Source organism: Odocoileus virginianus, chromosome 10 (assembly GCF_023699985.2).
Source record: "Odocoileus virginianus isolate 20LAN1187 ecotype Illinois chromosome 10, Ovbor_1.2, whole genome shotgun sequence".
Taxonomy (NCBI): domain Eukaryota; kingdom Metazoa; phylum Chordata; class Mammalia; order Artiodactyla; family Cervidae; genus Odocoileus; species Odocoileus virginianus.
Genome location: NC_069683.1, coordinates 65,531,497 through 65,559,039, shown reverse-complemented (window position 1 = coordinate 65,559,039; position 27,543 = coordinate 65,531,497). Strand labels below are relative to the sequence as shown.

Here is a 27,543-nt window from a genome sequence, read left to right as displayed (position 1 = left end):
CATATGTGAAAGCACATTGTAAGGCGTGAAGACCAGTGCACGTGTCAAAGTTCAAAACAGACCCTATGAATCTCTATCCCCAAACCTGCTTCTCCCCAAGCCTTCCCTATTTCAGAAATTGCTACCATCATTCAGCTAACACAAGCGTAAAATCTAGGAGTTACCTTCTTTCCTTCTTTCTTTATTTTTCTGTATCCTCATCATCTAATCTACCACCAAGTGTTGGTGTTTCTAGCATAGTGCCTGGCACATAGAAAGTCCTCTAAAGTGTTTGCTGTGTAAGTGAATGATAATTATGCCCTGAATTAAGTCACTTAGAAAATTGCATCCATGAGTTCCTTCCTCTTTGGGCTGTCTGTCATTGTGCATGGTAGAAGATTAAATTTTTTTTTTCATAAGTACTTACTCCCTTCCCCACTCCCCACTTCAGTGGAAGAAGTCTTTTTTCTGCCTTAATCATGTTAAGCTTAGCCATGGATCAGCTCTGACTCATGGAGAAGATGGAAGTGACAATCAACAGTTTTGAACTAAGGTCTTAGGAGGGATCAGTCTTTCCACCTGCCCTCTTTGGGAGTTTCTGAGCTTTATATTAATAGAACACATGCTGGGTATTTGCTCCCCTTCAACTTTAACCTCAGGATGAGACACACAGACTAGCCTCCCCAGTTGCCTTGGGTCAGGAGCCCAAGTACAGGTCAGCATCCACACCTTTCACAGGCTGACGCAGAGCTGTCCCAGCCAACTGCAGACCTGTGTGAATAATTGTTTAAGTCACTGAGTTTGAGATTTGTTTGTTATGCAGTATTAGAAGGGCACTGGTTGACTAATACATTTTCCCAAGGCTGTAATGCTCCTCCAAGCTAAGAAATAAGGTGCCCCAGTTCAGCGATTTAATGAGGTTATTTAAAAACTGATTTCTGTCAGTTAATTATACTGAACACTCACTCATTTTGAGGCTGAAGAGACATAAAACCAGAAGGAATATTAGAAATCATTCAGTTTGCAACTGTCATTTTTCAGATAAGGAAACTGATGCCCAGGCATGCCCCAGCCAGTATCATTAATTTGTTCTAGAGAGGACTGACGTCCAGAGCTCCTGAAGCAGTGCCTCGAAGGCCCTAGTGGGACAATTTGATGATAAGGAGGCCAAATTGTATGTGGAAATCAGCTCATTTCGTAACTTTCTTTGAAATATGCAAAGAGCAAGAAGCCCAATAAAAGGCAACAATGGGAAAAGCAGGGTATGCTTTTTAAATATTCTTTGGGAGGTAACTACTGTGTGTACTTATTAGCTGTGGTCATTCTGAGGCATAATTTTATCTAATTGATATGCTAATTATATTCAGCCTTATGTTTTGATCTCAGCTGACCCACTGGATCTAAATTTTGATTCGATTAAAAGAATAGGTGACATGGAATTGGGCTTCATTGGTGGCTCAGGTGACAGGGAATCTGCCTGCAATGTAGGAGACCCGGTTGTGACCCCTGGTTCAGGAAGATTCTCTGGAGAAGGGAATAGCTACCTACTACTGCCTGTTTTACAAATACAACTGTACTTAACCTTTGGAAAAAAAAAAGATATATGGCATTTTCAAGGGGATTAGATAAGGATTGTTGTATTTCCTGGATTTTTTTAATTTGGGAGAATCCACAATCTTCAGAATTTCCTTTAGATTATAAAAATTGTACTTGATAATTTGTATACTATAATATCAAGACGTTATAGAGTTGTAACTTCCAGGGGCTCCTGTATCATTCGTTCAGCACTTCTTCACTCCTTGCTATTTTTCCCTGGCAGGCATCTTGACCAACTATCACATTTAATCGCCTTGGAAATTCTATAGGTTTTATAACTGTAGTAATTCAAATCCAGGTGTACTATATTGCAATAATTAAATATATCTGATTTCTTTTTTGAAGAATGTCTTTGACATCAGTCTTAGAAATATCTTTTTGGATCTGTCTCCTCAGGCAAGGGAAACAAAAGCAAAAATAAACAAAATGGGACTCCATCAAACTAAAAAGCTTTTGCACAGTAAAGGAAACTATCAACAAAATGAAAAGGCTGCCTACTGAATGGGAGAAGATATTTGCAAACCATATATGTGATTAATATCCAAAATATAAAGAATGCATACAGCTCAATATGAAAAAAATCCGATGAAAAACTGGGCAGAGGAATTGAATAAACACTTTTCCAAAGAAGACACACAGATGAGAAAATGTGCCAATAGGCACATGAAAAAATGCTCAACATCATCAGGAAAATGCAAATCAAAATCGCAACGAACTGTCACCTTACACTCATCAGCTGGCTATTGTCGAAGACAACAAGTAACAAGTGTTGGTGATGGTGTGTAGAAAAGGGCATCCTTGTAAACTGCTGGTGGGTTTGTAAACTGGTGCAGCCTCAATGGAAAACAGTGTGGAGATTCCTCAGAAAGTTAAAAATCGAACGACCAATGCTGGATATTTATCCACTGAAAATGAAAACACTAATTCAAAAAGATATTGTACCTCAGGGTTCATAGCACCATTATTTATATTGCCAAGATATGGAAACAACTTGTGTGAATTTAATTTTGGGGAGAATTTTTTTTTCTTTATTGATTTGAAATGCTTTTAAATAACTGAATATATAACAGACTGTTTCTTAACATTCAAAAAATAAATAAATAAATAAACCCCATGTACTGCAGCACACCAGGCCACCCCGTCCTTCACCATCTCCCAAAGTTTCCCCAAGTTCATATGAATTGCATTGGTGATGCCATCCAGCCATCTCATCCTCTGATGCCCTCTTTTCCTTCTGCCTTCAATCTTTCCCAGCATCAGTGGCTTTTCCAATGAGTCAGCTGTTCACATCAGATGGCCAACATACTGGAGCTTTAGCTTCAGTGTCAGTCCTTCCAGGAATATTCAGAGTTGATTTCCCTTAGGATTGACTGGTTGGATCTCCTTGCAATCCAAGGGACTTTCAAGGGTCTTCTCCAACAGCACATTTCAAAGGTATCAATTCCTTGGCACTCCTTCTTTACAGTCCAGCTCTCAAACTGTGTGTAACCACTGAGACCAGAGCCTTGACTCTACAGACCTTTGTTGACAGAGTAATGTCTCTGCTTTTCAACACACTGTCTAGGTTTGTCAGAGCTTTCCTATCAAGAAGCAAATGTCTTCTGACTTCATGGTTGTGGTCACCATCCTCTGTGATTTTAGAGCCCAAGAAGAGGAAATCTGCTACCACCACATTTTCCCTCCTCTATTTGCCATGAAATAATGGGGCCTGATGCCATGACCTTAGTTTTTTTAATATTTAATTTTTAGCCAACTCTTTCACTCTCTTCCTTCACCCTCATCAAGAGGCTCTTTAGTTCCTCTTCACTTTCTGCCATTAGAGTGGTATTATCCACATATCTGAGGTTGATGGTGTTTCTCCTTCCTATCTTGATTCCAGCTTGTAACTCATCTAGCCTGGCATTCCTCATGATGTGCTCAGTGTACAGATTAAACATACAGAGTGACAGCAGACAGCCTTGTCATACTTCTATCTCAATCTTGAACCAATCAGCTATTCCATACAGGGTTTTAACTGTTGCTTCTTCACCTGCACACAGGTTTCTCAGGAGACAGGTAAGATGGTCTGTCATTCCCATATCTTTAAGAGTTTTCCACCGTTTATTATGATCCACACAGTCAAAGGCTTTGGTGTATTCAATCAGAACAGAAGTAGATATTTTTCTGGAATTCCCTAGCTTTCTCTATGATCCAGGGAATGCTGGAAATTTGATCTTTGGTTCCTCTGCCTTTTCTAAACCCAGCTTGGATATCTGGAAGTTCTTGGTTCACATAATGCTGAAGCCTAACATTCAAGATTTTAAGCACAACTTTACCATCATGGGAGATGAGTGCAATTGTCTAATGGTTTAAACATTCTTTAGTACTTCCCTTCTTGTGAAATGGGATGAGGATTGACCTTTTCCAGTACTGTGGCCACTGCTGGGTCTTCCAGATTTGCTGACATATTGGATGCAACACCTTGATGGCATCATTCTTTAGGGTTTTGAATAGTTCTACTGGAATTCCATCACATCCACCAGCTTTATTAACAGCACTGCTTCCTAGGGCCAACTTGACTTTGCTCTCCAGAATGTCTGGCTCTTGATGGGTAACCACACCATCATAGTAATCTGGTTCATTTAGATCTTTTTTGTACAGTTATTATGTGTATTCTTTCCATGTCTTTTGGATCTCTTCAGCATCTACTAGGTCCCCACCATTTATGTCCTTACTTGTACCCATCTTTGGGAAAAATGTTCCTTGATAGCTCCAACTTTCCTGAAGATATCCCTGGTCTTTCCCCTTCTGTTACTTTCTTCTAGTTTTATACACTGTTCATTGAAGAAAGCCTTCTTATCTCTTTGTGCTGTTCTTTGAAAATCTGCATTTAGTTGGATATACCTTTCCTGTTCTCCCTTGCTTTTCACTTCTCTTCTTTCTTTAGCTATTTGTAAGGCCTCCTCAGATAACCACTTTGCCTTTTTGCCTTCTTTTTCTTTGGAATGTATTTGTCTGCTGCCTCCTGTACAATATTATGGACCTCCATCCACAGTTCTTTAGGAACACTGTTTACAAGGTCTAATCCCTTGAATCTATCTGTAACCTCCACAGCAGAGTCAGATCATACTTGGCTTGTCTGGAGGTTTTTCCCACTTTCTTTAGCTTAAGTCTGAGTTTTTCTATGAGAAGCTGATGATCTGAGCCACAGTCAACTCTAGGTCTTGTTTTTGCTGACTGTATACAGCTTCTCTACCTTCAGCTACTAAGAATGTAATCAATTTGATTTCAGTATTGACCATTCTGTAATGTCCATGTGTAAAGTCATCTCTTGTGTAGTTGAAAAAGGGTATTTGCTGCGACCAGTGCATTTTCTTGGAAGAATTAATTTAGCCTTTGCCCTGCTTCATTTTGTTCCCCAAGGTAAAATTTGTCTTTTACTCGAGGTATTGTTTTCCAAGGCAAGTCATTCAACATCACAGTAATCCAACTCTATGCCCCTACCACTGATTCCAAAGAATCTGAAGTTGATCAGTACTATGAAGACCTAGATGACCTCCTGGAACTAACACCAAAAAAAGATGTTCTATTCATCATTGATGACTGAAATGCAAAAGTAAGAAGTCAAGAGGTACCTGGAAAGTATAGTAGATAAATTGTATTGAGATGGGGATTCTAGACCCAGTTTTATGACTTCATGGGAGATTCTTGCAGTTATTCAATTTCTATCTAAGCCTTAATTTCTGAAAATACTATGTTTGGGAAGCATGGTTTTCCTGAGTTGATTTTTGGACTAGAAAATCTATGAGTTTTGGACTATAAAACAATACAGCCATTACTAATTGCTCTTTTACTTTGCTCTCAGATTTTCATATGGTATATAATTTAATTTCCACAGAAGCCTAAGATGTATACTTTATTTATTTATTTTTTTTATATGTATACTTTATTTTCTCTATTTAACAGGTAAGAAAACTGCCAACAATAAATATTCCTCTAACTAGAGGGAGATAATTCTAAAGTCATTATTCTTATATATGTTCAGTAAACATATTCATGAACATGACTCCTTTGGATCTTTAGGATATATAGTGAAATGAGGTGGAGAAGTGGACAGAATACATGGCATGTGTGCATGCTGAGTTGCTTCATTCATGTCTGACACTTAGGACCCCATAGACTATAGCCTCCTAGGCTCCTCTGTCCCTTGGATTATCTGGGCAAGAATACTGGACTGGGCTACCATTTCCTCCTCTGGGGGATCTTCCTGACCCAAGGGTTAAAACTGTGGCTCCTGCATTGGCAGGCAAATTATTATCACTTGAACCAATTGGGAAATGAAACTGGTAGTATTTTTACACAGTTGATTATATAAATCTATAGTATAGCTTAATCTCTCAGGTGGTTAAGATGCTATACTAGTGATATATCATGAGAATGAGAAGACTGTGACTTTCACCTATATTTAAAATAGTAAAATCTATTATAATCTACTGTTAAATATTTTATTATAGTCAGAAGGTGTCCAGTATGCTACTGGGGAAGACCAGAAGGCAATTACTAATAACTCCAGAAAGGATAAAGCATCTGGGCCAAAGCAAAAGCAATGCTCAGTTGTGGATGTGTCTGGTAGTGAAAGTAAAGTCTGATACAGTAAAGAGCAATATTGCATAGGAACCTGGAATGTTAAGACCACGAATCAAGGTAAACTGGACATGGTCCAGCAGCAAATGGTAAGAGCCCAAAATGCAATACTTGGTTTCAATCACAAAAATGACAGAATGATCCTGGTTCCTTTCCAAGGCAATTCATTTGTTATCACAGTCATCCAAGAATAAAGACATACCTACAATATCTTCTAGATCTAACCCCCCCCAAAAAAAAAGATACCCCTTCATCATAGCATATTTGATTGCAAAAGTAGGAAGTCAAGAGATATCTGGAGTAACAGGCAAGTTTTGCCTTGGAGTACAAAATGTAGCAGGGCAAAGGCTAACAGTTGTGTCAAGAGAACACATGAGTCATTGCTAACACCCTTTTCCAACAACACAAGTGATGATTCTACACAAGAATATCACCAGATGGTCAATACTGAAATCAGATTGACTATAATCTTTGTAGTTGAAGATGGAGAAGACTTACATAGTCAACAACAACAACAAAAAATACCTGGAGTTGACTGTGGCTCAGATCATGAACTTCTTATTGAAAAATCCAGACTTAAATTGAAGAAAGTATGGAAAATCACTAGTCCATTCAGGTATGACCTTTATCAGATCCCTTATGATTATACAGTGGAGGTGCCAAGTAGATTCAAGAGATTAGATAAGACAGACAGAATGCTTGAGGAACTATATGTGGGAGTTTGTAACACCTAGAAGGCAATGACAAAAACATTCACAAGAGGAAGAAATGCAAGAAGGCAAAGTGGTTTTCTGAGGAGGCTTTACAAACAGTTGAGGGATGAAGAGAAGTGAAAGGCAAAGGAGAAAGGGAAAGATGCAGTCAACTGAATGAAAAATTAGGGTTAGAGAATAGCAAGAAGAGGTAAGAAGGCCTCCTTAAATAAACAGTGCAAAGTAAGAGGAAAACAATGGGAAAGACTAGCGATCTCTAGAGAGATGGAGATAGCGAGGGAACATTCCACACAAGGATGGGCACAACAAAATACAAAAATGGTAAGGACCTAACAGAAGCAGAAGGGATTAGGAAGAAGCAAAAATACAGAGAAGAACTATACAAAGAAGGTCTTAATGACCCAGATAAACATGATGGTGTGATCACTCCCCTAGAGTAGATATCCTAGAGAGTGAACTCAAGTGAGCCTTAGGAAGGGTTACTACAAACAAAGCTAGTGGAGGTGATGGAATTCCAGCTGAGCTATTGCAAATCCTAAAAGATGATGCTGTTAAAGTGCTGCATTCAATATGTCAGCAAATTTGGAAAACACAGCAGTGGCCACAGGACTGGAAAAGGTCAGTTTTCATTGCGATCCAAGAGAAGGACAATGTTAAAGAACAGTCTGTCTATCATACAGTTGCACTCATCTCACATGCTAGCAAGGTTATGCTCAAAATTTTTCAAGCTAGGCTTCAGCAGTACATGAACTTAGAACTTCCAGATGTACAAGCTGGATTTAGACAAGGCAGAGGAACCAGAGATCCAATAGCCAACATTCATTGGATCATAGAGAAAGCAAGGGAATTCCAGAAAAAAACATCTACTTCTGTTTCATTGAGTATGCTAAAGACTTTGATGGTGAGGATCACAACAAACTGTGGAAAATTCTTAGATATCAGAACACCAGACCACCTTAGATGTCTCCTGAGAAACTTGCATATGGGTCAAGAAGCAACCATTAGAATCAGACATGGAACTACTGACTTGTTCAAAATTCGGAAAGGAGAACAAGGCTGTATATCGTCACCCTGTTTATTTAACTTCTATGCAGAGTACAGCATGCAAAATGCTGGGCTGGATAAACTGCAAGCTAGAATCTAAAGATCAGCAGGAGAAATATTAACAACCTGAGATATGCAGATGGTACCACTCTAGTGGCAGAAAGCAAAGAGGAACTAAGAGTTTCTTGATGTGGGTGAAGGAAGAAAGTGAAAAAATCTAGCTTGAAACTCAGCATTCAAAAAACTAAGATCATGGCATCTGGTCCCATCTCTTCATGGCAAATAGATGGGGAAAATGTGGAAGTGACAAATTTTATTTTCTTGAGCTTCAAAATGCTGCAGATAGTGATTCCTGTCATGAAATTAAAAGACGCTTGCTCCTTAGAAGATAAGCTATGACAAACTTAGACAGCATAATATTAATAAGAAGCAGAGACATCCCGTTGTCAGCAAAGTTCCATATAATCAAAGCTGTAGTTTTTCTAGTAGTCCTGTACAAATGTGAGAGTTGGACCATAAAGAAGGCTGAGTGTCAAAGAATAGATGCTTCCAAATTGTGGTGCTCGAGATGCCTCTTGAGAGCTCCTTGGACTGTGAAGAGATCAAACCAGTCAATCCTAATGAAAATCAATCTTGAATATTCATTGGCAGGACTGATGTTGAAGCTCCAATACTTTGGCCATCTGATGTGATGGATCAGCTCATTGTAAAAGGTCTTGATGCTGAGAAAGATTGAAGGTAAAAGAGAAGGGGGTGGCAGAGAATGAGAGGATTACACTGCATCACCGACTCAATGGGCATGAATTTGAGCAAACTCTGGGAGATAGTGAAGGATGAAGAGCTCGGCCTGCTGCAGTCCATGGGGTTCAAAGAGTCAGACTTGACTTAATGACTGAACAATGACAACATAGTCTGTATCAGTTGTAGAAGAACAGAGGTTCAAAGTTGTTTTTCAATGCCATTTTTCTTCAGTTATACTTCTGTCTGCATTGCACTTAAATTTTTGTTTATAATTGAATTACCTATAGATTTTAAAGTCACTGATGATCTTCATAAACAGATAAAGTTCTATCCTACATTGCAATTAAAATGATAATATGATTCAAGTTATTTTGCTTAATCATTTTTTCTATATCCAGAACATATGGATTTTATAGCAATAGTTATTAAGCCATTAAAATCAATGGTGGAGCAAAATTTTTCATATATATATTGTTGTTCATTCACTCAGTCATGCCTAACTCTGCAACCCCATGGACTGTGGCATATACATATGTGTGTGTATGTGTCTGTCTGTGTATATTTTTCCTAAGTACTTGACCACTGATATTTACCTTTTGAAAAATTTGTGCCCTCTTGGCATTCTCTAAGATCAGTGTATCAAATTTGTTGCTAAAATATTTTTAATATTAACAGCAGCCTGAGTAAAATGTTACCCTTGACTTAGCATGTAAAATCAGCTTAAAAAGTAGTCTTTAAATTAATGGGGGAATAAAAGAAGGGTTTTGACCTGAAAGAATGTTTGGGGAAGATAAAACTGACAGAAAAAAATTCCCAGTGTTTCTTATGTATATAAATTTGTTTTATAGGTTCAGAATTTTTTTAGATTACTAAGGCACATGTCAATGTATATTATAAGCAGAAATCTAGAGGCTGGATTTTTTCTGGTCTATTCTCATTTGAAACCATAAAAAGCTGGATGTTAGCAGAGAGTGTGAGGTTTATAGGCTATTGGCATTCCTGGTTGAGGAAACGCTTGAGTAACAGACTATGTCTTTTATAGTATTTCAGAAAGCAGAACATTAAAGTATCGGCAAATGTTTCCTAAAATAAATAATGTTTTGCAAATATTCCAGAGAACTAGAGTGAAAGAGGGAATTAATATGCAATTTATAAGTCTTTACTATTGAGACTCTCAGTGAAATCTAATAGCAATTTTATGAAGTAGGCGTTGTCAGGAAGCCCGGGTTTCATCCCAGGGTCTGGGTTGGGAAATCCCCTGGAAGAGGAACTGGCTACCCACTTCAGTATTCTTGTCTGGAGAATTCCATGGACAGAGGAGCTTGGCAGGCTACCCTCAATGGGGTTGCAAAGAGTTGGACATGGCTGAGTGACTAACACACAAATTGTCATTCTTACTCTACAGATTTTATTTGAGATTTGATCTCTGCAATAACTCATCTGATGTCATATTGGTAAATGACTGGTTCAGTTGATAAATATCTCAAACTATCAAGACTTAGTTCTTGTCAGGTAACTTGGCACTAAAAATACAAGTTATTAAACTGTAGAAGTTATAGATTCCCATGAATGCAATATGGCAGATTTCTTTTTGAGGATTATAGGGTTAAACTAGAAAATTACTTTTCCTTCTTACTTCTCCTATTCCAAATTGTTTCTGAGGAAGAATTCAGTCAAAGAACCATTCTAGTACCTTTTTGTTTCCAAAGTTTACAGAATATTTTTTTTTCTAATAAAGGCAGGTAAAATATGCTATATCCCACACGTTTCATTTCTGCCTCCTTGGTTAGACAAAGATGATTAGGGTATCTTTACTTTTGACCTTTCATTTACTTCCTACAAAAAAAAAAAAAAAAAACAAACTAAGAATGACTAAATAGAAAACAGGTGAACATTAGACAAAATATATATACAAATAGATCTCAAAATTTTAGACATCATGCTGTGAAGGACATTGATCCCTGAAATAAGTTACATAATCCATAGAGCCATACAAGAGCCTCAGCTTAATCCCTGGGCAACGTTTCCAGGGTAGCAGAGACTCAGGCAAAGCCCGTCTGTCTTCCTGATTTGAGGAGACAAATCTGGGAGTCTAGGAGAGCTAAGGTGGCTGAAGTTCACAATACTCAAAACAGGAGAGCAGCATACAGAGAGAATGTTGAGATCAAAGGTTTTCTTTGATTATTCACTTTAGAATGAGTCAACATATCCATTTGAGAAAAAATATTTAAAGATTGAAAAGGACCTTCTGAATGGATTGGAAGAAATGACACTCAGAATTCACCCAGGTCGGAAATAGTTCCTACCCTAATTGGGTGGAGAATCTCATAATTCAGGAGTCACTGATTGGAGTACTAAGAAGAGTCTTGCCTCAGGAGGGGGGGAAATTCACCCTCAATTGATTGGCTCTCAGGTCTTGGCTAAAAAAGCATGAAATAAAGACTTGAAAAGATCAGATTGTTTCCAGCTAACTTAATCATATCTCAGAACAAAGGTCAAGAACACAAAAATACCCAGTATCAAGCAACATAAAATTCAAACATTTGATGTCAAATTAAAAACTGCATGTGTGCAAGGAATTAGGAAAACATAACTGATAATGAAGAGGAAAACACTAATCAACTGCAACTGACACAAAGAAAGATATATGGTAGAATTAGATAAGAACATTAAAAGAGTTATTGTAACCATGTAACAGATGTTCAAAAACCTAGAGGAAGCATTCAATGTGTTATTTAGGATAAAATAAAGACATATGCATACAAAGACATAAACATTCATAGAAGTTTAATTTGTAATAGCTGAAACTTGGACGCAACCCAAATGTCCAACAGGTGAATACATGAACACATTGTAATATAGCCAATAAATGGAATACTACTTAGCATTATAAAGGAATCCATTATTGGTACAACTTATATGAATCCCAGCAACTTGTATGAATCTCAAGATAATACAACCATACCTCAGAGATATTATGGGTTCAATTCCAGATTACCACAATAAAGCAAATATCACAATAAAGCCACTCAACACAGATTTTTCAGCTTCACAGTGCATATAAAAGCTATGTTTACAATAAACAGCAACTTAATAGTGTACATTATTTAATAGCATTATATCTAACAAAACAATGTAGTTAACTTAATTAAAAAATACCTGATTGCTATCATCTAAACCTTTAGTGAGTTGTAATCTTTTTGTAATAGTAACATCAAAGATTACAGATCTCCATGAAAAACATAATAATAAGAATGATAATAATAAGTAATAAAATGTTGAAATATCGTGAGAATAACCAGAATGTGATACAGAGACACAAAGTGAGTAAATGTTGGAAAAATGGCACCAATAGACTTATTCAACTTGTAAAAGCCGCAGTATCTGTGAAACATAGTAAAGTGAAGTACTGTAAAGCAAGGTGTGCCTGTATACTGAGTGAAAAAGTCAGACAAAGAAAACTGCATGGTGCATGATTCTGGTTATATTGGACTCTAGAAAAATGTGTACTAGTCTCTAGTGACAGAAGAGAAATCAGATCAGTGGCTTTCTGGGGGTGGGAATGAATGGATGGAAAGAAGGGAAAGATTACACATTTACATGCAGATGTTTATGGGTACTGAAGAGGCATGTGACATGTATACATGTGTTAAAATGTATCATATTGCATATCTTGGACATTTATTGCATGTCAGTGCTCCCTCAGTAAAACTTTTAAGAAGCAGTTTGAAGAAACCTTTCAACAGTACAGTTAGTTTATCTAAATGAACACTTGAATCAATATATTGTTTTTCTACACACTTAAGTCACTGAAAATGTATTAGAATATTTATCCTTTCTAGTTTACTCCTTTAATCCAAAAATGAAAACAAAACAAGAACCTAATGGAGGTAACCATCATATATGTATCTCTTTAACTATCACTCTTTGTGGTTCTTCTACTTTGTGTTATTTGTGACACAGACTCAGTAACAACCAGAGAGTTAAGAAATGATGAAGCAAGCAGAGGAGGGATTCTCCTGGACTAGCTTCCTTTGTATTCAATGCCCTCCTTAAAGGTGCTTGTGTTTGGACCCTCACAGACTACACGATTGGAAGTAACTGAGATTGTTAATGCTAGAATAACTATTGTTGACTTAATAAAACAAAAATATACACTTGACAACCATTTTCCTAGTAGTTTCCAGTGTTACAGGGCAGATATTTTGCTTATTAACTCAGATTTTTAAAATTAAATTGAATATAAATGGAAGAAGACTATGTTATCACTTGGGTTCTGACTTTATCAATAAGATTAGACATATACCACATTAGCCTTAATTAATCTAATTCATCACATCCAAGGCACTTGTGAACCTGACACACCCTTAAGAATAATTAAGAAACAAAATACTGCCAATTAAACTATAACATACCATCAATTGTAAAATATATCTAGGCTTCATATGTGTAAGCATTTTTTTCAACATATGCTTTTGAGTGTATTATACCTATGCTTTCTTTTAATGGAATGTGGCTAAATGTAATAGTATTACATGAACGTGGAGGAGGAAGATTTCTTCCCCTTTATTTCTGTGTAGGAAACCCTGATGCATGTTCTTCTATCAGACATATTGAGGAAGCTACATTTCTCTGTAGGGATGTATAAAACAAGTGACCTGATTTCATAATGGACCTTCCTTTGAGAAAATGGCCATAAATAAGACATTCTAAAAGTTGTAACCAGATTGATTCGATCCCCGAAAGAAAAGTAGGGGCTAGAGGTGACCAAAAGCACTTATCACTTGCTTTTCTACTATGAAACAGCAGCTGACATATGTCCCCACTGAGTATCACTTTTTGTGTCTACTTGCTATCAGTTAAATTTATCCTCCAAACTGAAAGATATTATTACAAAGATTTGACATGAAAACTATTCTGTACCACATAGCTACTAACAACAACAGTGACAGGAACAGAAGGTAGGTGTTGCTATATTGCATTACAAAAAAGAAAATAATAATAAAGAAAGAAAACATGATGACAGAAGTTTAGCTTTCTTAACATTTTCTATCTTGAGATACTCTTTCTACTGATTTAACTATTTATTCACATACACATACATCCATACCTACATGTGAAACATGTGAATACATGTTTCATTTGTACCAGAAACTCAAACTGCTTAACTGCATCATATCCTACCATGTGCATGTGACTCTAGCACTGAAGATCAAGCACACAGCCAGGAACGATGAATGCAAATAGTACCAAATCAAAAGAAAGAAACTTTCTATTGTCATCTGAAGTGGAAAATGCTTACATATAATGGAGAAACAAAAATTACCTAAGGCAAAAATGCATGAGCTATAAGATAATTCAGAACCAGTTTAATTATACATTGTGCATGCAGATACATTTCATTTAATTGCATATTTTGCAGCACTATTATATTTGCAACATAGAAGTGAAGGATATGAAGTTGTAATGTTTTAACTTCAAGGTACTTTTTTCCAATAAATATTATTGCAATGATAAATAAAGACTTAGTTAATGTTACCTATATGATAAAGGCATAGGAGATGATTTTGAAAACTACAATTTAAGTAACAGCGTTTTTCATGTGATTCACCCTCCCTACCTCATCTGAAGAGCATCTGTTTCCAAGTTTTAAAATTCACTAAATTCCAAAGACAGAGATGGAATTGTCTCTGGTTGCTCAATTGGTAAGAGCTCAAATTTAAAAGTGAGCAAATAGGGGCTTCCCTGGTGGCTGAACTGTGAAGAACCTGCCTGTTAGTGCAGGAGACTTGGGTTCTATTCCTGGTCCAGAAAGATCTATTCCTGGAGCACGACTATTGAGCTGGTGCTCTAGAGCCTGGGGGCTGCAGCTACTGAGTCCATGGACCACAACTACTGAGTCCATGGGCCACAACTACTGAGTCCGTGGGCCACAACTACTGAGTCCATGGACCACAACTACTGAGTCCATGGACCACAACTACTGAGTCCGTGGACCACAACTACTGAGTCCATGGGCCACAACTACTGAGTCCGTGGACCACAACTACTGAGTCCATGGACCACAACTACTGAGTCCGTGGGCCACAACTACTGAGTCCGTGGGCCACAACTACTGAGTCCGTGGGCCACAACTACTGAGTCCATGGACCACAACTAATGAGTCCGTGGGCCACAACTACTGAGTCCGTGGACCACAACTACTGAGTCCGTGGGCCACAACTACTGAGTCCGTGGACCACAACTACTGAGTCCGTGGACCACAACTACTGAGTCCGTGGACCACAACTAATGAGTCCGTGGGCCACAACTACTGAGCCCGTGGACCACAACTACTGAGCCCGTGGGCCACAACTACTGAGCCCGTGGGCCACAACTACTGAGTCCGTGGACCACAACTACTGAGTCCGTGGGCCACAACTACTGAGTCCGTGGGCCACAACTACTGAGTCCGTGGGCCACAACTACTGAGTCCGTGGGCCACAACTAATGAGTCCGTGGGCCACAACTACTGAGTCCGTGGGCCACAACTACTGAGTCCATGGACCACAGCTACTGAGTCCGTGGACCACAACTACTGAGTCCGTGGACCACAGCTACTGAAGCCCTCGCATCCTAGAGCTTCACAAGAGAAGCCACCGCAATGAAAAGCCCATGAACTGCAACTGGAGACTAGCTCTGCCTTGTTGCAACTAGAGAGAAGCCTGCACAGCAAAGAAGACCCAGCACAGCCATAACTAGATAACGAAATTTTTTTTTAATGAGTGAACAAATAAACTTTGTATGTGGTCTTCAGTGTGCTATGCGTGTGTCATTGACATCACAGATATTAATACAAAGGAAAGTTTTCTCCTCCATCAAGTATCTGGCAAAAAGACCAAAGACATTCAGATATGCCACATCCTCTGAATCTCAGGCTAAATCCTAAATTGAAAAGAAGACTTACACTAGAACTGATGGGGTTAGATAATCATAAAAATTTTCTGTTACCAGACCCTGTGACATGACTTCTAATTTTATGATTAATAAGGCTGAAGTGTTTCCCTAAAAACCCAAAGGAGGCCACAAACTTAAATATGTCATGATTAAAAGAAAGACTGTGTTTTTGGAAATTGTAGTCATGAGGTTATATAAGGCTAAAAACCTTTATATTATAAAACTTAATATCCCTCAATCAACTTCCAGTGGAAGAGGTTATTCTATGAAACTACAGGGAGATTCACCCAAAGTAAAGTTCTTGGATGTGTCTAAAAGAATCCAGGTATAAAGCTCAGTCATTTTGATATTATCTCTCGCTTTATGCTCTTGGTGACTTGTCCTCTATATTAATATTACTAATCACTGGGATACTTAATGTGTCCAGAAAAATAGTTGCTTTGATAAAAATGGAAATTACTCTTAGCAACTGAAAAGTGTTACAGTAAGTTGGGAAGAGCATTAGTTTTAAAATCAGAAGACCTGGTCTGCTTCTATAGCACATTAGCTCTGAGACCTTTTGCAGGTATGCAGTTTTTCTGGTGAGGCAGTTTAAGCAGCCCTAAGCCAGCTCTGGAAGAATTAGAAATATGATGACAGTTAGCTGTGACTCCAAAGGTGAAAAATAAATTGCTCTGTGTCCCTAGAAATAGACGAGACCTCTGAGAGCAAAAGTAAATAAGTAAATAAAGCACTCTCATAGTTGGCACTGTGAAAGGAAGAATGTTGAAAATATAAAGAATATCAAATGATGAAGCATCATATGATTAGTCTGGCCAGCTTGCCCAAGTGTCTTGGACTAATCTTTCCCTAAAGAGTCTCATTTCTGCATCTACAAACTGATAATAGGCTACACAATCTTTAAGGTTCTTTCAGCACCCATTTCCTTTAGGTACCATCTAAAATGAGGATGTGTCCTTAGCTTCAACAACACTGAAGCAACCAATAGCTTACAAGTGAAATTTTCTTGAATCCATACGTACCATTTCTCTATGATAGCTAAACATTTACTGATTCCTAGACTCAGGAACTAACTCCTATCCCCAGATCCTTTATCAATCTAATGATTAAGTAATTTGAGTTTGATTTGATAGACAAATACCATACAACTCCAATTTATTTTTTAATTTCTGCAGTCCTTAGTGACTGGCAGTTTCAAAGAAACAGTATTAATAAATCATCAATCTGTAACTAAAGAGCAGGTTCTTTGACGAACGTTCACCGGTTGCAGACGGTGGGGAGTCTCAGAGGAATATCTGTCATTCTCAGAGTTACAATGCGACGGAAGAGGCGCCATTTGAGACGGGTAAAGATTGAGGAAAAGGGAACACAAACTACCACAAAAATGACTTTGTGAGTTGATGACTGGTACTTTCTTATTTGCAATAATAGTATATAAAGGGAAAAAATTGCTTAATGCCCTGGTTTCCTAACAGGCGTTTGATGGAGTGCAACAAAAGATGATTTGTAAATGCTATCTGAAAGAGAGATGGAGCAGGAACTAAAAGGGGCAGGAAATTGAATGTATTCTTCCCTCCCACCTCCCCACCAGGGTTCAGATGAGTCTGCAAAGGTCATTCACATAATTATTACAGTAACTGGTTCAAGGCCTTTTGAGCACAGCTGATCCGATTGTGTGTTAATGGCTGTGAAAGCAAGATAAGGAACATGTAAAGCAAAAAAAAAAAAAAAAACTGCCTGTAGTGCTGTTAGCTTGCAGGATTGTCATAGCAGATAAACCAATGTTGCTTTAAAGCATATGGCTTCTTTATTACAGAATAACCCCAAGTTTGCCCTTGTGTAAGAGGTCACTTAAGCATCAGTGGCCAAATTTTAGTTTTTCGTTGTTGGTGGCTGTGTGACATTATCTAGTGGTGTTTCTGGTGTCTGCAAAGGTCATATGGTGAAATGAAACCTCACAAAAAACTGTAGTTAATATAATGTGGTCTGAATTTTCAGGGCCAAAACACGTGAGAGGCATCTGGAGATTTCTGTCTGACCAAACCAAGGCAATAATATACCTCCTGTTACAGATGATTGACCACATTCTCATATTTGGATTACATTCAGTAAACATATTCAACACTTGCTGCATAGAAGAATACTCTAGGGATGCAAAACTTTAGCACAGTAGAGAGATACACACAGCTGACACAATGGGGCAGGCTAAACAGTGAGAGATGGTTGTTCATATGGCTCCAAAGGATATATATTAAATCTCAAGTAAAACAGGTAGAATTAATGGAGAAGTGGCATTTGGCTTAAACCTTGAAGACTGAACAGGGATTGTGAGAACAGGATATTTTAGACTGAGGGGTCCGAGTTGCAGGATCACAGAAGAGGGATGTGTGTGGGGATGAGGTCCAGGAAGGGGTTGTTCACGGCTGATTAAAAGATGAGCTTGAAAAGGTAAAGTGAAACTTCTGCTGGTTGTTAAATTAGCGCCTGTAGCTTCTTCCTCACTCTGCTTTGTGATGCAAGGGCCAGGACTCCAGAAACCACATTTCTGCACTGCAAAGAGAAGGCTCTAGAAAGAGGCTGCAAGACTAGAGGAGGGAGAAGGGATGCGCTCTGTATTGCTCCCTCTCTGCTTGGGATTCCTGTGAATGGCACCTCAATGAGGCATTCTTCCCTAAGCGGCAAAGGAACCTAGTTTGAGTTTTTCCAACACTTGTAGTTCCAGGTACATCACACTCCCACCCCAGAAAACTTAGCTCCAACCCCTGGCTGGTGGAGGCTCCTCAGAGGTCTGGGTCCCAGAACGGTGCCTCCAAACTTCTTCAATTTTAGTAACTGCAACTCTTCCGCAGCCAGAGAGATGGTAGCTACTTCTTGTACTTAATAACTCTGCATACTTCCAAGTTCTCATTTTGCTCTATATGACCTTATTAACAACTTATACAGATCGGACTTACACATTGAGCACAATCACTTGAAAATAGCACCAACTTTCTTTTTTTCCCTTTTCTAGTGCATTTCTTTTCAAAAATTCTTATTTTATTTTTTTTTTCCATTTATTTTTATTAGTTGGAGGCTAATTACTATACAACATTGCAGTGGGTTTTGTCATACACTGAAATGAATTAGCCATGGATTTACATGTATTCCCCATCCCGGTCCCCCATTAGAGTTCAGTTGATTCATGATGTGTTAGCTTCAGGTGAATAGCAAAGCGATTCAGTAATGCATATACATGCATGCATGCCCAATCACTTCAGTCATGTCTGACTCTTTGTGACCCTGTTACAGACTGTAGTAAACCAGGCTCCTCTGTCCATGGGATTCTCCAGGTGAGAATACTAGAGTGGGTTGTCATGCCCTCCTTCAGGGAATCTTCCCCACGCAAGGATCAAACCAGCATCCCTGATGTCTGTTGCATTGGCAGGCGGGTTCTTTACCACTAGCACCACCTGGGAAGCCCTAATACATATACATATAGATACATATATCTATTACATATAGATAGACAGATACATATATCTATTCTTTTTCAGATTCTTTTCCCATATAGGTTATTACAGAATATTGAGTAGAGTTCCCTATGCTATATGGTAGATACTTGCTATTTATTTTATATATAGTAGTGTGTATATGTTGGGGCTTCCCAGTGGTAGGGGCTTTACTAGCAGTAAAGAACCCACCTGTCAATGCAGGTAGACATAAGAGATTTGGGTTTGATCCTTGGGTCAGGAAGATCCCCTGGAGGAGGGCATGGCAACCCACTCCAGTATTCTTGCCTGGAGAATCCCATGAACAGAGGAGCCTGGCAGGCTACAGTCCATAGCATCACAAAGGGTCAGACATGACTGAAGCAACTTAGCACGCATGCATGCAGTGTGTATATGTTAGTCCAAAACTCAATTTATCCCTCTCCTCCTCCAGCTTTTCCCCTCTGGTAGCCATAAATTTGTTTTCTAAGTCTGTGAGTCTGTTTCTGTCTGGTAAATAAATTTATTTGCATCACTTTTTTAGATTCCACATGTAAGTGTCACCATACAGTATTTTTCTTTCTCTGTCTGACTTAGTATGATAATCTCTAGGCACACCACATTTAGAGATAACGTTGAAATGAAATATTTATTAGGGTCCTAAGAGAGTCCTTACTTGCATTGTCTTTTAACCTTTTATCTCTCATTTCCTTTCAAGAGTACTGTGTCCAGTGTTTAAAAGCCAACCTGGGAAATATCAAAGGCACTGCTTCTTTCCAAACTAAAGTCACGAAGCTTAATGCTGATAAGAAAAGGCAATACCCTTCATTTCTATTTCTCCCACATGCCACCAACCACTTTAAAACATTGTATAATAATGTAGTTGCCAAAAGGCAGCCAATTAAGTCTGCCTGACTCTAACCTTCTACTCTTAATAATTCAGTCTGAGTGGGCGGATGAGTGGCAGGCAAAAGAGAAGGTTTAAAATGCTCATTTCCAACCCTGACCGGTACCATGTTTCTCCTTTCAGGAAACATTTCACCTAAATTATTAGACGGCAAACGGATCTTATTTTGTTATTGCAGCAGTGTGGGGAAAAAGCTTCTCAGATTCTATTGTCTCACTGATAGCCTGTTTTCCGTTTAGTAACTTATTTTAAGCACTTCTACATTATACCTATTCTGATTCCTCTGGTTTGATCCCATACTGTTGGAATTTTTCCCTCTCTCCACTTTGGTGAAACTAGAGAACAGCTTGTGGTGATCTCTTGATACTAATCTTCCATATGTCTAAAACAGCCTTTTCTTTCCAAAGTGATTAATCCACCTTCCCATTTTTACACTTTGCTGTATTTCCCAAGCCTTACACACCTTTGTTTCCCAGTGGATCCTCTTTAAGCATTTCCCATTCCCGACCCCCCTGGGGAAATCATGCCTTTGCTGAACTGAACAATACTAAACATAGCATGTGACAGTCACTTCATGCATTCTCTCAGCACTCAGTGCTGCATAATTCTATTTGCATAGGGGTTTCCAAGGGGGTATAAATAGCACTCTCCTGTTGTATTGTTTTGCAGTAGCTAATAGAAAAACCATATGATTATTTTAAAAATTCAGATTTAAGTAGAGATTTCTTTAAAAGCAAACTTACAGCTTACAACTTTACTATTGACTTTTAAAAATTTATTAAGGGGTGTTTTTATTTTTTATAAAGTACGTTTCTTTTCCATAAAGTGGGTATTTTTAATTGAAGTATAGTTGATTTACAAACGTGTCAATTTCTGCTGTACAACAAAGTAATTCAGTGATACACACACACACATATAAGTACACATTAAAAATATCCTTTTTCATTATGGTTTAATCATAGGACATTGGATGTAGGTCCCTGTGCTATATAGTAGTATCTTGTCGCTTATCCATTCTATACCAAACAGCTTGCATCTGATACCTCCAAACTCCCACTCCGTCCTCTCTGCCCCCCACCCCCACCCCCCGGCCACCACCTGTCTGTCCTCACTGTCTGTGAGTCTGTTTCTCTTTCATAAATAAGCTCGTTTGTGTCATACTTTGGATTGCAATTATAGGTGAGATCATATGGCATTTATTTGTATTGTTTAGGTTTTTATTGGAGTATAGTTTAACATACTATTGGAGTATAGTATATATATAGGATTATAGTATATATATATATATATACTATTGGAATATAGTATAACAAAATTTTACAATGTTGTGCTAGTTTCAGGTGTACAACAAAGTGAATCAGTTATACATATACATATATCCACTCCTTTTTTAGATTCACTTCCCATATAGGTCACCACAGAGTATTGAGTAGAATTCCCATTGCTATGTAGTAGGTCTTTACTAGTTACCTATTTTGTATATAGTAGTGAGTGTATTGCAACCCCAACTGACTTTTTATTTAACTTCAAATTAGGCAGGTTGGTGAATTTGTGTGATACTAAGATACAGTAAACTTTGGTAATCTAAAATAATTTGCCTTTCTGCTCTTTTCCTTCAAGAACACAGAAAACATTATTAGTTTATATATCTTTAAATTACCTTTATTTATTTATTTATTTTTAATTGAAGGATAATTGCTTTACAGAATTTTGTTGTTTTCTGTCAAACCTCATCATGAATCAGCCATAGGTATACAAATATCCCTTCCCTCTTGAACCTCCCTCCCATCTCGCTCCCCACCCCACCCCTTCGGGTTGATACAGATCCTGTTTGAGTGTCCTGAGACATGCAGCAAATTCCTATTGGCTATCTATTTTGCATATGGTAACATAGATTTCCATGTGCAACTATGGCTGCATTAATTTACATACTCTAAGTTGCAAGAACTGAATGTGTTTAGGGACAAATTATGTAGAGAGGTAAATATACTTCTCAAAAAGAGTAAGAACATAGCATTTTTCTTTGTGGGCAGTGGTGGAAGTGTATTTTGACATGTTTAGAAAATAAAGTCTATTATTTATTATCTGTTAGTAAAAAGTAGACTGGATTAAGTAGGCACATAGCTTTCCGAGTTCATCTATTCCTTCAAAAATTATTTCCTGAGTGTTGTGTGTCAGGCACTGTGGTAGGCATTGGAAATACACAAGTGAAGAATGCAATCAGGATCCCTGCCCTCACAAAGCTTAAAACTGAATGATGGGTACTTGCTGGTTATTCTGTTTGTCTCCTTTACCAGTCACCCTCATCTTCCCTCAGAATCTCCACCTTCCTACAGCCAGCTGTATTCTCTGGGGTTGCAGGCTGGCTTCTAGTTGCCTTTCAGTCATGAACTCAGAAGCAGAAGATCAGAATGCACAAAGAAAAAGTCAGGACATGAATTTCCTGCTCCTGTCAGCTGAGTTCCTCTAATGCATCTCTGCACAGCTCTAGCTGCTGTAGGGCGGTCCCCGGACAGCACCGCATCTTCAGGCCTCTGCTTCAGGTGACACTGCCTTCCATCCTTGCTCATTTTGGCTTCAGGGTGAGAATAACTTCTTGCTATCACTAGTCTGCGGATACTTCAGTTTCTTTCTTAGTTCTCTTGGATCTTCAATTTATGCCTAAATTCTTTTGAGCTATCTGAGTCTTTCCAGTTGGATTCCTGACTGATAAAGTAAATTTTGTTTTCTCAAGTAGTGAAACACTTATGTGAATATTTTAAAACTGTGTTAATGTTGATGAAGAAAAATATAAGATTTAGATAAAGAGTAACGGATGTGAGTTATATACTTCAAATACTGTAGATTAACTCTTAGAGAATGATTTTAAGTTGAGGTCAGAGAATAAGTGGGGGCCTAGAGGAAACAAGGGCAAAGCCCATGAGATAGAATAGAGCTTAGCATGCTCCATACCAGAATTTGGTTATATTAGTCTATGGGGAACATTTAGTTAAACTACTCTAGGTGGACAGACTGAGGGGGCAAATCAGCTTGAGTGGCAACATGCTGATCGATAGTACTGAAGATTTTGGACAGGCAAAGGTATACCAGGGAATCTTGTACTTATTAAAGTGGGATGCAGCTCAGGTGAGCTGTAGGAATAAAGCAGATGCTCAGGTATTAATTTGAAATTGCTGTGATCATGTTGAGATGCAATGATGATCTATTCCACATGACAATGTGCTCTACAGAAATTAACATATGTAAAGATGCTATTTCTTTGATCTTATTTACTTTCAACAGAGTGGTAAATTAGTCTTTAGGTAGGGATAAATCTCTTCATAGCATGTTCTTTCTCTTTTTCCCATAATTGTGACACTTCACATAAAGAATAGGCAGCAGAGACCTTCTTGACAGTCTGTGTGCTTTGTTCACCTTCCTACATATTTATTTATTTTCATGGGGAAAGAGGGAGTAACAAAGAAGGAATGGAGAAGCTGAAGAAAATATAGTATTAAAAGAACTTAATTTGGCAGTTAGATCCAGCCTAGAATGAAAGGGACTTTATGGATCAATTTACTAAGCATATTTCAAGACTTCCGAAAGCAAACATATCAAATTTATTAAATAAGCCTGCCTGGGGAAATATCCCATATTGCTTTTTCTCTATAAATCTAGTTCTCTAATTTGTTTTACAGTATGACCTCCTTTCGTTTGTGGCTTTAGTGCAAATTCTGACATTTAAAAATTATTTAACTGTAGGATATACTAAAACCTTTGACATCAAGCCAATATAATTATTTTTGTATTTATCAGAATTGAGCAGTTCACTTGGGGCATTTTCAAGCATACCTGACACCACAACTTTGGAAATTATGAAAAACATGACTTTTAAGGTAATATTTAATTATTAATATATATGGGTTTGGAAATCTTCCTCAGATATCTGCCAAGTAACTCCTGGATGAATTTTAAGTTATTGAAATATACTTCCTCTTACAGGCATCTTTTGTTGGACTGCTCAACACTTTTGATGGACCAAACAACAATGTATTTTTTTTAATTGACTATGATCTGACTGCTATTTAGATTTAAACAGAATTGCACATTATTTCAAATAGTTTTTATATTACAAAACATGGTGATTACTATTGTTATGTTCTAAAACACCTTTTATTAGCAGAATTTTTCATATTTACTAAGATTTTCACACCCACAGACTAAGCCTACTACAAATATATTTATAGAGCATGTTTTATTTCCAAGTATGTTATATTTATGCTGTGGGAATTTGCTCACCATGACTGAAGTTGAATGATTAGTAACTCTGATAGAGATGCATTTATGCAAATTATAATTATAGAGTCTAGAAAGGACTCTGAGGTCTTATCACCCTAAAAACACAAAACAGCAACAGTCTATTTAAAATAAATCATAATACTCTAATCAAATATAATCAAAATCTCACTCATATTTTTATGCCCAATATTCTTATTGTAAACATCATTGACAAGTGATTATACATTGTGAGATTTGAAGTCTCAGAAATAAATCATTAAGCATAGCAGGCATTATAGTGTGGTATAAATCATCTTCCTGATTTGGGGAATAATTGCATGTTGTACATATTGACAGCTAGTGTTATCATGTTACCATTATTCCAGAAGAGATTAATCTGTTGAACCAGAGTGACTATTATCTTTATGATTGTTATAATCTTGTCTTATTATGTCTTGTCAGAATCTATATCTTTTACATAGGGAGAGGATAGGACCTCGTCCCTTTTTTATTTACGTCATTGCTGCATAAAATTTAAGAATGATACTGAAATTTTGAGACAAATAAGCAAAGACATGTGAAGCTCTTCTTTTATTACATTTCCTTTATGTTAAAATAGCAAAATTATATACATTATTGCTCAGAGAAATGACCAAAGAGATAATTAAAATTGGTTACTTCATCAATTCCCATTTGCCTCTCTTTAAAAAAATGAATAGCCACCAAGGAGCTTCAAGGTTTAATTCAAGGAAAATAAAACCTAGCAAAGTAAGTGATATAAAAATAGGACATGTCACATTTTAATAAACAATTGTGTCTAATTATAGAAGTATGTGTACTTACTTGCCAAGTGCAAAGCACTCCATCTTAACAGTTGTTCCCTTAGCAGCTGTAACTGTGAGAGGGAAATGGACCTCAATTTTCGGCTCATATTCTCCCATCACACCTGGGAAATAAAGAGTAGTCTTTAAACATTAAATGAATGTCACAATTTCTTTCCAGTTCTGGAGATGTTACATTGAAAACCACTGTGTTGTCCACATCTGTCTGAAGACAGCTAAATTTTTGATGCATTGAAATAAGAAGTGCACACAGACTTAAATTATAATGAAATTCTAATCTATCTTTAAGGACTGGATTGCATGTATATTCAATACCCTTTAAAATAGTGATTGTTGAAAGTGCCAATCAACATTGGTAGTTTAGCTACTGATTATATTTCAGAGGAAATAAGTAACTATGAACAAATCCCATGGTAAATAATGGTACTGATTTTTTTTTTTAATAAGTGAAGTCCTCAGAACTTGGTCATTGTCAGATAAATGAATGCTTGTTAAGTCAACATATATTTATTGAATATCTATAATATGCATATATTCTGTTAGGCATTGTGGGAGATACAACGATAAATGGGTTGTGCTCTCAAGCATTCAAGTGTATTCTTAAAAAAAGAAACTATTTACTCAAGGGTAGGAAAAGAACCAGGCTTCTCTGGTGGTGCAGTGTAAAGAATCTGCCTGCCAATGCAGGAGATGCAGGTTCAGTCGCTATGTCGGGAAGATCTCCTGGAGAGGGAAATTGCACCCATTCCAGTATCCTCACCTAGAAAATTCCATGGACAGAGGAGCCTGGTGAGCTACAGTGAGGTCCTCTGTCCATGAGGTTGCAAAGAGTCGGACATACTAAGGATCACAAGCACCGGAGAAAAGAGTCACACATCAAAGTCGTTGTAATGTAAGATAGAAAGTGACGTTAAAGTTAGTCACTCAATCGTGTCTGTCTCTTTGTGACCCGGTGGACTGTAGCCCACCAGGCTCCTCTGTCCATGCGATTCTCCAGGCAAGAATACTGGAGTGGGGAGCCATTCCCGTCTCCAGGGGGTCTTCCCCACCCGGGGACCAACCTGGGTCTCCTGCATTGCAGGCAGATTCTTTACTGTCTGAGGCACCAGGGAAGCCCAGAAGGTGATAAATGCCCTGAATGAGGTATCCTGAAAGTATTATGTGCCTTTGAGGGAATTATATGAATAGTTCGCATTTGTATAAGTGAGAGAAAGATAGGAGAAAGTAAATGGAACCACAGGAACAATGACAAAGAGATCAGAAACCATCAGAAATAGGAATATCAGTTTCTCTGGCCTCTTGATTTGTGAAGGGAAGTCATACTAGGCAAATTTGGAAATATAAATGGAGTCAAAAAACTAGAGGACCTTGATTATCAGAGGAAGGCATTCAAAACTTTAATCTGTTAAGTAATTTGGAGTCATTGGAATTTCAAAGAGGAGACTGGCAACTTGCATATATATACATGTATACATATACATATGTATACATGTATATATATACATATCTGGAATTGGAGCAGAGAATAGTAGATCAATTATATCGCTTCAATAAGATAAGTTTGAAGTAATGAAAACCTGGACTTGAGTTATACAGTAAAAAAGGAAAAGAGGCATTAGAATGAGGAAAAAAAATAAGAAAGACTTGAACTTGGCACACAATAGGGATGCTGGTGAAAAGGTCGTGGGCCTCGTCAATAATAACACTAAGATTTACATCTTGAGAAGGAGGTTGAGTGATGTAAGTAAAAGAAAAAATGAAACTTGGTGGGAAAGCTGACTTTCATTAAAGGAGCATCATCTTTGATGCTATATAATATTCAGAATGCAGTGAGAGGACAAAGCTGGTGGCAAGTTTGGGCAGGTGATGTGCACTTAACGGCATCACTCACGGGTGGCGGTTACAGCCATGAGCTTGGAGAGGGTTTTCACATATCAGAGAATAGTATACTATGAGAATCACTTTGCTGCACAACAGAAATCAGTACAATATTGCAAACCAACTATACTTCAATTAAAAACAAAAAATACACTAGTGATGACTCCAGTGATTGTACTCTCTGTAAGTCTTGAAAGTAATTTCCTCCCCAAAATAATTTTTGGCAATCCCACAGAGGACACAATTGTGATTGAGCACAGATGCTTCTCTAAGGAGTCTTTGTGTGCGTATTTTGGCATGTCTCTCTTCAAAGGCATATGTGTACATAGAGATCTGTGTATGTGTATAGCTCCATGTGTAATTCCTTGGTGTGTGAGGGATGAGCAAAGAGAGAAGAGAAAGAAACTCAGACAGAGGAAGAAAAAATATGAAGGCAAGATGCTCTGGACGTGCAAAGAGAGAAATAGCTACCTTTGGCAAAAAAAAAAAAACCCCAAAACAAAAAAACTTTATATTTTATATAAACCTTTATAAAATTTATATTCATTTTTATTATTATT

The 27,543-nt window shown here is 37.6% G+C and overlaps 1 protein-coding gene across 2 annotated transcripts in view; it reads right to left on the bottom strand.

Annotated features, from left to right (window-relative positions):
* CNTN5 (contactin 5) overlaps window positions 1-27,543 on the bottom strand; it is a 1,548,293-nt gene that overhangs the window by 344,682 nt on the left and 1,176,068 nt on the right. For both annotated transcript variants that reach the window (XM_020891379.2, XM_070473663.1), the window contains one exon: window positions 25,107-25,209. In XM_020891379.2, the coding sequence (XP_020747038.2) occupies window positions 25,107-25,209 (103 nt within the window). The remainder of the gene's footprint in view (window positions 1-25,106; window positions 25,210-27,543) is intronic.